At 33.9% G+C, this 12,321-nt stretch overlaps 2 protein-coding genes across 11 annotated transcripts in view; one reads left to right on the plus strand and one right to left on the minus strand.

Moving 5' to 3' along the window:
* Nucleotides 1–1,710, minus strand: LOC110109123 (endoglucanase 8-like). Its single transcript, XM_020840050.1, is given in 6 exon segments — nucleotides 1–41; nucleotides 44–110; nucleotides 160–213; nucleotides 267–470; nucleotides 472–635; nucleotides 1,533–1,710. Coding segments are annotated over 6 exon segments (708 nt in total).
* A 1,945-nt stretch (nucleotides 1,711–3,655) lies between these two features.
* Nucleotides 3,656–12,321, plus strand: part of LOC110109129 (protein FIP1) — a 49,772-nt gene continuing 41,106 nt past the window's right edge. For 2 of the 10 annotated variants that reach the window (XM_020840055.2, XM_020840057.2), the window contains exons 1-3: nucleotides 3,656–3,902; nucleotides 9,363–9,450; nucleotides 9,884–9,992. In XM_020840055.2, the coding sequence (XP_020695714.1) occupies nucleotides 3,853–3,902; nucleotides 9,363–9,450; nucleotides 9,884–9,992 (247 nt within the window). In that variant the 5' untranslated portion in view covers nucleotides 3,656–3,852. Of the gene's footprint in view, nucleotides 3,903–7,733; nucleotides 7,786–9,362; nucleotides 9,455–9,883; nucleotides 9,993–12,321 lie in introns of those variants that run through there. The other 8 variants (XM_020840061.2, XM_028700387.1, XM_020840058.2 and 5 more) reach the window with 8 other exon arrangements.

Genomic DNA, 12,321 nt, shown 5'->3' on the forward strand with positions numbered 1-12,321 from the left:
TCAGCCAAATTCAGCCACACTGGCTGTAATGACTTCTCTGTGATGCATTTCTGGTACATTTCTCTCCTCGGCGCTAAGCATTGCCACGATGCAGCCCACAACAGCTCATCCTTCACACAAGGACATAAAAGAGAGAGAGAGAGAGAGAGAGAGAGTTACATTGTTACCAGAATAGGAGCAGTAGAATGGTCAGTCATCATAAGTTTCTTGTAGCTTGAATTATTACGTCCGGTCATCGGACCGTCCATACACCAATTCAGACGCGCCACATCACGCGCCACATCACCTGGATACACTGGGCCTCGGATGTATCTGGGTGACGTGGCGTGTATGGATTGATGTCCGGACGAATCCGGACACCGTATGTAATACTTTTCCCTAAACCAGAGATTGTTTTTACGTGCGGCAGTCTTGAGGAAGTAATCTGTTTCCCAGCAAACGTCAGCCTGAACATTTACTAGTTCAGCTGCATGCAGCTTGGAGCTTATTATAGTAGGCAAGTGCTGCCCATGCAAAGTTGCAGGTGACTGTGAAAGCCATAGACAAGCCAAATTTCACATTGTCCCCCGCATCATAATATCCTTCTGTAAGATCCCGTTGCAAATTTATATCATCAAAGGAAGAGTTAGAATTACCTTGTCAGATCAGTAAATTCAAATTAAGCTAGCATGTACCAATATAACTAATTAATGTTTTATAGAAAAAATACAAAAAAAAAAAACTTTTCTTCTTTTGACAGAGATTTGCTTTGCAATATAGAATATTAATTTAGGGCCGCATGCAATTGCAATTTTATTTTTTTCCTTTTCTTAGCTTGTAGTTGTAGATGGAATATAAAATTGCAATATATATGTTTTTTCTAGAAATAGAACAAAGGTTTTTTATTTTTTAAAATAATTATGACGATTTGGTATTTGAATTTGCTCCATAAAGTTATTCTATAATCGAATAAGACACCTTGTATTGTAACGGGAGAGATCCTGCAACTTTCTATCCAAATACCCATTGGAAAAAAATATATAAATTCATAATGTAATATTAAAATATAGGGGATTGATTATAAAATTTTGAGTTTGATGCATGAAATTAGCTAATTAAACTAACATTAGCAAGCATGCCATCTTGTAACGGAGGGTCTCCCCTCAATGGAATCTTTATAAGCTTCCCTCAATGTTGCGTGTGTCTATATATATATATATATCACTCAAATTTAATGAGTGTTGCAGGCTGGAGTATCCGCGGCGGTAAAATACGAAAAACTTCACATCTTAGTGTCGCACGAGTAACTAGCACACAAACAAACCAAAAAAAAAAATAACATAATTTTTTACATGGAAAACCTTGAAGGGGAAAAACTGCGGGGCTAGGTTCAATTGAAATGATTCTACTGGTGTTTGAATAGATTACAAGTGATTGGTTCGTCCTTGAAATTGAGGCCGTCGGGTTGAAATCTAGTGATGAACAAAGATTAGACGGAAATTCGGCAACGTTCGATGGTCGGGAGAAAATCCTATGTCAATTGGCGGCCGTACGGAACTCTGGCGTCAGTCTAGCGTGGGGTAAAGTACGGCGACGGGTGAAAGTCTGTAGATGGACGAAAGTCATGCGTCGGGCAGAAGTCCGACGGAAGTCCGACGATGGGAAGAAGTACAGTGACGGGCGAAAGTCTGGTGGTGGACCGAAAGTCTGGCGGTGGTTGAGAAGGAACATGGTGGCAAGAGAAATATCAGGTTTCTCTTCTTTCTTTCTCTCCTCTTTTTTTTTTTTTTTTTGAAGACTGAGTTGTCTATTTATAGTTGTTTGGGGTGCGACAAGATTAGTAAATAATGAGAAGATCAAGGATATGTTGAGGGTGTTTCGAATGGATAGTCGATATTGATTCTCTTGATCATGGACTGTTTATTGACAAATTGAGTATCATAATGGTGCCAAAATTCAACAATCTTGGGCTCGTTGGATTTGTCTCGTCGAGCCGCTCGATTTAACTATAACCATGTCACTACAGAAAAGTAGCGTATTTTCGACGGATTTTATGATAGAAAATTTTATTGCGGATTTTTAAATTTTTATGCGTATTTTAGGCAAAAATGTTTTCGACGAAGAATCGAGTGTCGGAAAAAAAATCCGTCGGAAAAAAAATATGGTGGAAGTAGGCCGTCAGAAATGTTTTTCGGCATCTGTCTGGCAGAAAAATTCGCCGGAATAACTAAAAAAGAATTAAAAAAAATGCCTCCCGCTGACTAACCCGCAATTGGATGACTTTGGGAGTTTTTCTAAAGACGTTCCATTTAAGGTAGAGGCTTACTAAGAGGCACAAATATGACTTTAGAGGTCACAGTGATAACAAAAGTTAGCATCCATTGATATCACAATGATAAAAAAGTGGTATTAAGAAAAACTCGTTACATGACAAGATGTCGAGAATATTATACGATCGATGGTGAAAGAACTACAAAAATAAGGCAATATACGTAGAATTCAAGACGATGATGATGAGTCTGATTTTTCATATTAAAGGTGAGAAATACATATGGGAGAGCTAATACTATGATAATTGAATGAAACTATATCTATCTTTGCAACTGAACTAACTTTATTTTTGCATTTGTTTATTTGTGAAATAAAAATCCAACTTTATCTTTGAAGAACTATTTGTGAAATGAAAATCAAATGTAGATAGTCGAGTATTATTTTGATTTGAATCTTGAAATAAATTGTATGATCAATAATTTGTCTGAAATTGTTATGGTCTTAAACTGAATCAAATGTATACTTATTTGTTAACTGATATTGTAGCAACATGAATTAAGAATGCAACAAACAAGGGGTCACATAGGTCTTTGTGACCAGTAAATATAGTAAACAATCGCCTGTAACCTTGATTGATCGATCTCTTTGCATCAAGATTTTTGTGGCAATTTTTTTTTGCAAGTTAATACATAAAATTTTTCATAAACACTAATTAAATATGTAAATTCTTCTCAGATTCAAATCATGTTACTATAAATAATATTATTACTGTAGAAGCGATTTTTATGTTATATCTCTTACCGAATATGCCGCTCATAAATTTTCTTTTTTTTTGACATGATATTTTGCTATTGGTTTTAGGATGCTTGAATTAATTACAAAATGGTATTTGTGTTAAAAATCAATATATTAAATTTCATGTATTTTAACAATACAACTTAAACTTGTTGGGAATTTCATTGAGATAACACAACCATTCAATAAATTCATTAATTTCAATGATTAGATTCTCATAATTTTAATCTAAATTTCTTATATATATATATATATATATATTGTATCAGATAAATATAATGTAAATTTTTAACAGCTAGTTTTATTTCTGATATAATATTGTTTTGTATGCATATAATTTTAAACAACAATTTATATAATATTTTTTTATCATGGTAATAATAATAAAAAAAACATAATTTTAGGAAAGTATAATTAAAAATTAATATGTTCATCACATGCCTCTTAGCGGTAGTTTGGCCAACAATATTTGTAGTATATTGTTGTGTTATTTATTTATTTTTTATTTTTGGATGGTTGATTATAAGCAAAATAGCATTAAGGAAATTTGGAAATATTTAAGCATTTAAAATATCTAATAATATATGTTTTTCTTGCTTGTAGAAAATTTTTAAACTAGGTGATTTGTCCCGTGACCCTTTTTCGCCTAGAACTGATCGCTTGAACTTAACCAGTTGATCGATAGGGTCTGCCGACCATTCCGCAGATCGAGGTCTCGACCCGAGAGCAGAATTCTGGGGAAGAAATGATCTAGACCTAATAGAAGGCGGGCAGGGAAAGGTGAATTGCGGGGAATCGGTTGCGGACATGGCTCACGCGACCTCATCCTCCGTCCCCGCCGTCGATGAGAATAGTTTGTAAGTTTCCCGTAATCCCTACGTTTTATTTCTCCTATCGTCTATTATCTCACTCATACATTCTTATGAAGAGCTGGAATTCAGACAACCCTACTTGAGTTAAATCCTACTTGTTGCCAATCAGCCCCTTTGTGCTGCATAATCTACTTTTTTTGGGTTCATGGACTTTCGGGCATTGAATCCCAGGTTTTGGCGTTTGAAGTCTTAGGGCGACTCAAGGAGGTTTTTTATTTAGGCCATTTGAATCAAAGGGATTACTGCTGTCTATTCATTGTTTTATTGAAATGCTGCTCGAATTATACGACTATGTACTTGTCCGTTGTATGTTTTTCCCCCTCCGAAATCTGAAAGAGCTATATACAAGCTGCTTAACAGGAACTATAAAATAAAGGGAGGTAGCATTGAGAAGATTATACTGGAGTCGACTGACTGCTTAGCTATCATAAGGTTTATATACACTTTTTTTGTTTGTGCTATCTTCTTCTTTGATTGTACATGCCCAAAAGATATAAGCCTCTTTTTTTACTTCTTATTTTTAGTAACCAATACTCCCCTAGTCCCTCTCATATAATCATTTCAATAACTTTTTTACCGCCCCTAGGTTCTATTTAACATACCGAATTTAATCACAGTTCTAAAAATTTAACTTTTAAATCTTCAAGAAATTCTCTTAAAGTTACGTACTGCCCTCCCTTCCATGTATCTTTCTCTCTCTCTCTCTTTGAGATGAGATACACACCAGGATAGTGAAATTTGAAAAAAAAAAAAAAACACAAGAAAAAAATACTAAAATTTTAATACTCAAGCTATTGATGTTAAATCCTCATGTTAATGAACCCTCAAGGAAGGAAAATTAGGAAGCTAAAATAAGGATTGTAAGAGTTCTTCATTGAATTCATCATACTTTCCATAATCTAAATCAAATTTTTTTGATGAAAGATGATATCTCCATCTTATTAAAGCATTTGCAGCTTTTCTCGATGCTACAAATAGAAGTGCCATCAATAGAAATAAAAAAGAAAGCATACTTGATGTGAAACAATGAACATGAATTGCGGGATTTCATAAGAAAATTGTTTAAGCGATACAATTATAAGTTAATGTTTCACTAGGAATAGATTTTCAGTTTTCGTAGTTATTGATTTGATTTGGCATGCAATTACAATTTAGATTAACGGGGCAATTCAAAGTAGCAACAAAAATATAGTAAAACTAAATATGAAAATAATAAAAATCCTTCGCTAACAAATAGAAACTTCACCTTTGTGTTTCCCTCACTCTTCATTCTAAGGAATAGTTAGCGAGAGAAAGATATAAGCAATAAAAATGATGCCACCAAATGAAGTAAACACTTACAGTACATATCAATGGAAAGTTATTTCGGAGAAGTAGAAGACGGGGATGGTCGTAGGATTTGCCACATAACTGACAGTAGTTGCTCTTTAATTGCCGTCGTCAAGGAGAGGGGAATCCTCTCGAGAAAACCTTCAACAGTTTAGATCGCTCTCCAAATGAATCGTCGAAGAAGGGAGATGAAGGGGTTTAGGGGGGGGGGGGTCGGCCGAAACTATCAATGGGCTAGGGGGTTTCTGCCTTGGCTTAGGGGAAAGGGCTCCATGTGAATTCCGCTTTTGGTATTTAGTGGGTGAGGAGAGGGAAATAAAATTAGAGATTTGAAATTAAATTTCAAGTTTCCTTTAATTTAGGGATTTGAATTTGAAATTCAAATAAGATGGAGGGAAGGGTAAATAGGTGGTTGATTATTCCCTTAATTGGATTCCTTAATAAGGAAGGAAATGATTAAAATAGGGGAGAGAGGGGGGTCGGCCAAGAGAGAGGGAAGGAGGAGTGTCTACTTTCAACAAATGTGGATCAAGCATTAATTGGGATTGAGAATTAAATCTGAAATTAATTTCAGATTGGGGAGTAATTGGGGGAGGTTTCCTAACTTAAATATCTTGATTAAAAAAGATATTTGAAATTCAAATTAATTTGAACTCAAATTAGAAACTTTCTAAATGAATAAGGGGGATAAATTAGGAAAGTATTTAGGAGGGAATTTGAATTGGGTATTTGGAGTTTGGGATTAGCATGGCCAACGGCTAGGGTGGGCTTGGCTGGGTCGGTGGCTAGGGAAGGGGTGGTGGGGCTTGGATCGGCGGGAGGGCAGCAAGGGGAGGTCGGCGGTAGGGAGGTGGAGGGAGGTCGATTGTGGAAGAGGTGGAGGGAGGAAATGCCGGGTGTTTGGGGGTGTTTTAAGATAGGTGGCCGACGGTGGAAGCAAGGGAGGAGGAAGACAAAAGAAACCACAAATACTAACCGCGAGCCCAGGCCTTTACCGGCTGCTGACGGATGATGTTTGGCCCTCCTAGGGTTCATTTCTCTCAAGAACTCACAAAGAGATCAAGAACAAGAAGCTGAAAATTTTCATTCAAAATATCATTAACCTCATACAATGACTAAGGCCGTAATATATAGGCCTCTAATAATAAGAAAATAAAAGACTCATATTCCCTTGGGATAAAATATGAAAGAAATCCCCACACAGGGGTACATTGATAAAATTGAAAATAACATAAAATAAATATACAATAATGCATAAAAAATAGAGGCTCTGAATCATAGCCGTCGATCTACGATTCCTCCGATGATAGACGTGTCGAAATCTGTTGCTGATGTCCTCATCAATACTAAATTGTATACTCAAGTTGTAAAAAAATTAGCAACAATTACTAAAGGCTTGAAGGTATTTCGACTCATTAACCTTGTTGCTTAATTAAAAGGAGGACCAACACTAATGTTACAAGGAAAGGCATTGCAAATAACTTTAGATCCTCCTAACTACTAATGTTATCAAATTTTCGAATGTAGATCATATGCTAAGGATATACAAACTAAATCATATTCAATTATGAAATCTTCCAAAAATAGTAGCAAGCTTGTATGAAAACCATATGCCTTTTATCATTTATAACAAACTTTATTTGAAAATTGACTTATAACTTATGCAAATCATCAGCTTATGAAAGATAACATAAAATATATTCGAAGTAATAATTTAAGATATGATTTGCACATGAAAATTTAAAACTGAATTGGATTATGTTTACCTTGCCATGATTGTTGTAATGAACATCATGGATGATTGTGGAGGGATATGGCCATGGATGGAAAATCATGAAACCTTAAGCTAGACCGATGAGTACCTTTTGAATTAAGGTAGCGACCTCACAACAAATTAAGATAACAACCATTGCATTGAGGTGACAACCTCTTACCTGGTGAATTTTGGTACACCATGAATACTTCTACAAACTTTGGCGTGCAATTAGGATAGCTTGAACTAGGGCAATGAGTCCCTACTGAATTGAGGTGATGACCTCCTACATAGTAGAGGTGACGACCTCACACCTAGTCAATTCTAACGTATTTTAAGTGAATATGAAGTGGAGGTATGAATAAAATGAAATGAATGACATGATGGACTGAATGAAATGATATGAAATATGTTGACTTGAATACAATACTAAAACGTATTCTACAGGCTATACCATGCTTTATATGTTATGCCATAGTTTACATGCGACAACATACCTTATATATTAGGACATGCCTTGTACACCATACCTGCAGTTAATGAATATAGATGAAATTCTGTATGTTCGTAGATTCTCTTACATGCATTTTCATGCTTAACCTATCCATCTGACTAATAAATCACTACACTTGCATAATATTTCGATGGTATTGGAAAGGCATGAGTTCCACATTAAGCTAGGGACTACCTATTGAGCCAGTGAACTCATACCTATATCTGTTGACATTTTCCAGATAATGTTCTTTTTGTGACATTGAAGAATTAGGAGATGGCATCAAGTTGTGGGTAAGTTAGTTGTGTTTTAAAAACTGGATTTAGTCACTATTAGCAATTTTGGTAATCATGTATGGAAGGACAGGTGCTGGAAATTCTTATTGATTTATAATGTAATCATGTAGCTTGAGCCTTCTATGATGCGTGCTTGTAATAGTTAGATTTTGTTTAATGTTTTAGTAAATAAATTATTGACTATAAAATTTATATGTTTGATTAATTTTTTAAAAATATCATGTAAAGTTCACAAATGAGATGAGGAATGAGAGTGTTTTACGCAAATCAAGATGTATAAAAATATTTTCTGAAATCACCTTCATTCTCCACCTTATTCATGAATTTGCATGGAATTTTGAGCCTTCTATTATGAATGCTTGTAATAGTTAGATTTTGTGTAATGTTTTAGTAGATAAATTATTGATTATAAACTTTATAATTTTGTTTAATTTTTTAGGAAATATCATGCAAAGTTCACAAATGAGACGAGGAATGAGGGTGTTTAACGCAAATCAAGATGTATAAAAATATTTTATGAAATCGCCTTCATTCTCCACCTTATTCTTGAATTTGCATGAAATTTTAATCAATCGAAACAACTGTTCTAACCGTGGGACTATTTTAGATTATTCTTGAGGAATAAAGGGACTAAATTGGACATTTTAAATAGTTTGACACTAAAATAACCCCCAAAAAAATCACCCAAGACCATTTTGACCCTTTTTTCATTCTCATTCACCCCAAATTCATCAATTATTGGCAATTTATTTGTACACTTCCTTTTAAACCTTTCAGTTTTACTTCTTCATAATCAACTTCTACCAAAATTCATATTGATTTTTAGTCTGCATTCATCCTTATTCCGCCAATTATTGATTTTTTTTTTCAAACTTTCTTTCTTAACTTTCCAGTTTACTTCATTTATTATTATTATTATTATTATTATTGCATAGATTTGAACTTTTAACCGCAACTTTGGAGTCAAAGGCAATATCACTGATTTTTTTTTTTTCATTAGCTCTTCAACCTAATTATGCTGCTGTTGATTCTTATTCTTATCCATGGAGGTAGCCTTTTCAATGGCAGAATGCTAACGTAATTCTCAACTTAAAAAAATAAACCCTTTCACTTTTACTTTTGCTCTGCTTGTTTTGTCTAAGTGAACCTCTTTTGATAGAAGGACGTTGACAAAGTAACCCATCCTTGGAATCATGGAGCATCTACTAATTTGCGTCTTTGTTTATTTTGCCTTTTACTTGGGCTTTCGAAAACTTATTTGTATGTCAATTGCTGCCTTTCAGTTAGAATACCAATGTAGAATCTCATACGTGAACCAACCATTTCAAATGCAACGTTTTTTTAAGTTGTAATCTAAATTCAGAAGTAAAAAGATTTTTTATTCATGATCTTGAAATTTTTTTATGTTTTTACTTTTTATTGATTTTTGTTGCCTACTTTTTTTTCCCTCGTTGTGTAGTAGTTTTATTTAAATGAGTGGATTATTTGATAACGAAGGCTTTGTTGCTATTGTAACTCGTAGTCCAAATTATTTTCTTTTTCTATTGTTTTATGGTGAGATTATTATTTTTTAGGTTCGTTGACTTATTGCATGAAGCACCCTTATCAAGTCATCGACAACCTAGAAGTATTTTTGGCAGCATTTTGTACTGCATCCTGTTGGCAAGTATACTTTCTGCTTCATTAATTGCTTATAGAATTAGTGGAAGTCCACTTCAAACATATTATTTCTTGACTTTATTGATTATTTGAATTTTTTTATCTCATGCAAGTATATGCATTATCATCTCAAGGCCATTTTCCCTTCACTCTAAGATTTTACTTTTCAACATATGACTGGTAATTATTTTCCTACACAAGCTTTAGAGGATTAGAAAGGAGAAGCGGTGGACCCAATGTAACATGAATAGAAGTTGTTCAAAATGATTTCCGAAGAATAAGTTAACATCATCTCAGACAATATTTAGCAGGAATAAATTGAAAATGAGGATTTATATAGTTGACCCCAAATATTTGGGTCTTGGCCTAAGGCAAATGATGATGATGATTTTCCATATAAGCGCCTAATGTTCATTGGATTTTTTTTTGCTTCTAGGCAGGTTGCGTAGTTGTGGTAGTTGCAGCACGATGGATATTCTTCCTCACGCCAGAACTGATACCAGCAATGATTTGCAGTTGCAATGTCATCTTACTAGTAATCACAGGTTTTGTATCTGGTTGACACTATTGCTATCGTCATATTTATTCTTCCATTTTCAATTTCTTTGTTAAGGAATGAGCCTGAAAGATTTGAAAATTATTGTTGATATTTTTCTCTTATTATTTTCAATGTGTTGCATAGGAAGTTTTCAAATGTCTTATAAATGCGTAATATTAGTATTCAGTTATGATAAAACTAAGTTTGTTTTATCTCATGTCTAATAAATATGGGATTGATTTTATGATTACTTATTTTTGTTATTTATTTATGTTAAAATTAAGTTTTGTGTTGCAGAGATGAGAATGCTCAAATGGATGAGTGGCTTTACACTTAGAGATAGAATGCAAAATAAGTATATACGTAAAAATGTTGGAGTAGCTCCAGTGGAAGATAAGATTAGAGAGAGTTGCCTTAGATGATTTGGTTACATAAAATGTCAGCCTTCTAATGACCTTGTTAAGAAAGTAGATGTATTAAATCTGGCCTATGTTAAGTAGAGATAAACCTAAAAAGATTTGGTTAGAAAGCATTAAAAATGGTCTCATTTTATTAGATTTACATGAGAATTTAACTCTTAATAGTACACAATAGATTGGTTAGAAAGCACTAAAAATGATCTTTCTTTATTTGATTTAAATGAGAATTTGATCCCAATGGATAAAAATGATTCATGTAGCTAACCTCATGTAGTGGGATAAAGATTGTTGTTGCTACTTGCTGCTGCTATTTATTCATGTTAAGTGTTGAATATGGTATAAACTCTTATCTACTATGTGCTACTCTATTTTCTATATGAATGCCTTAGTCTTGTATTTGTTTTTGCACCAAAATCTTCTTTGTCTTTAAAAAGGCTTTGTAAACCTCATCTAATTGTTTGATTAATCTTGACTATGCTAATGCGACAAGCATCCAACGATCCATACATTTGTGGGCTTGATCATACCAGTGCTAGTGCACTATTTCTCATAAGAACTTGACAGTTATGTATTTTTAGGTGAGAGTAGTGTTAGAATGAGTGATTTCCCAGAAAGTTATTGTTTCGTACCCCTTGTGGAAAAAAAAACCATTCAGTGATCTTAATGAAAAACTATTAAATGTTATTGATAGGTTAATCCTATTAACCTACCATGACCAAGTAACCATCCTTGCTAGTAGTTGGGTTGCGACATTTAAGAGTCATATCCTCTTATGTCATACTTGTCAAGGACAATACAAATAATCTGGTTTCTCAATATATGGTGAACAAGTCAAATTTCCCAACTGGCCACATTTTTAGGAGGATGAATCCATGGCAGTGAAGTTAAAATAACAAAAAATTCCTCTCCTTATTCCGTCGGAAATCATTACTCGAATCTGGTTATGAGAGATGCTGGAGAGATATATGTGACACTTATTATTTAGAGACCATTGAACCGCAATTATAAAAAAAAACAAAAAGTCATGGGAACACAATTTTAATTCTGGCCAAAAGGATGGGAGCACTTTTTCCAAGTATATATGAATCATTCCCAGCCTAATAGAAAAAAGTTAGAGGTTGGATAAATTTTTTTTGTGTTCTAATGGGCCTTGCTGATAAAAACTTTAGGCTGTAATTATCAACATAATGAGCCTTATTCCAAATATCTGTGTTCAAAATTGCAATCCTTTTTGGTGTACAAAATTGCATATTGTCTTGATGCTTTTAATAAATAATGGTTGTTCAAAATTGGAAGATCGGGATGGATAATATTCTTAATCCTGATGTATAGCAGATTATGTAAAAGAGAGGCTTCAGTTTTTACCGAACCCAACTCATTTATTGGGAAGAGGCTTCTGGAACTCCAGTTTTATAAGTACGCTTAATCAATAACCCTTATCAACATCTTAAGTGATATGAACCAAGCTAAGATTCAGCAATGCAAGAAATGATGGAAGCACACTGCCACACTATTATTGTGAAAATAGTTTAAATTTGATTTTGTAGTTTTTATGTTTTATGAGCTTTTATAGGTTATCTGCTTAATTTTTTAATGAGTGAAGTTGATGGGGACATCGGAGCTTGGAAAGTCTATCAGAGACGTGGTCGTCGATCTACGGCTACGATCGAGTCGATGTATTTTTGAGTTTTATTATGTATTTGTCTTTTATTATTTTATGTTTGTATTTTCTTTTGTTATTTTTCGCTTTTATCCCTTACTTAATGGAGGTCATGTGTAAGCCCAAAGGGCATTGTCATCTTTTATTTTTGAGTCATTTGTATGAGGCTATATATAGCCCTTATGTTTTCTTTTCATGCTTAATGAATGATTACTATTGAAATTCCAGCTTTTGTCTCTTGGTGAGTTTATGAGTTT

This window comes from Dendrobium catenatum, unplaced genomic scaffold (genome assembly GCF_001605985.2).
Source record: "Dendrobium catenatum unplaced genomic scaffold, ASM160598v2 fragScaff_scaffold_1504, whole genome shotgun sequence".
NCBI lineage: Eukaryota > Viridiplantae > Streptophyta > Magnoliopsida > Asparagales > Orchidaceae > Dendrobium > Dendrobium catenatum.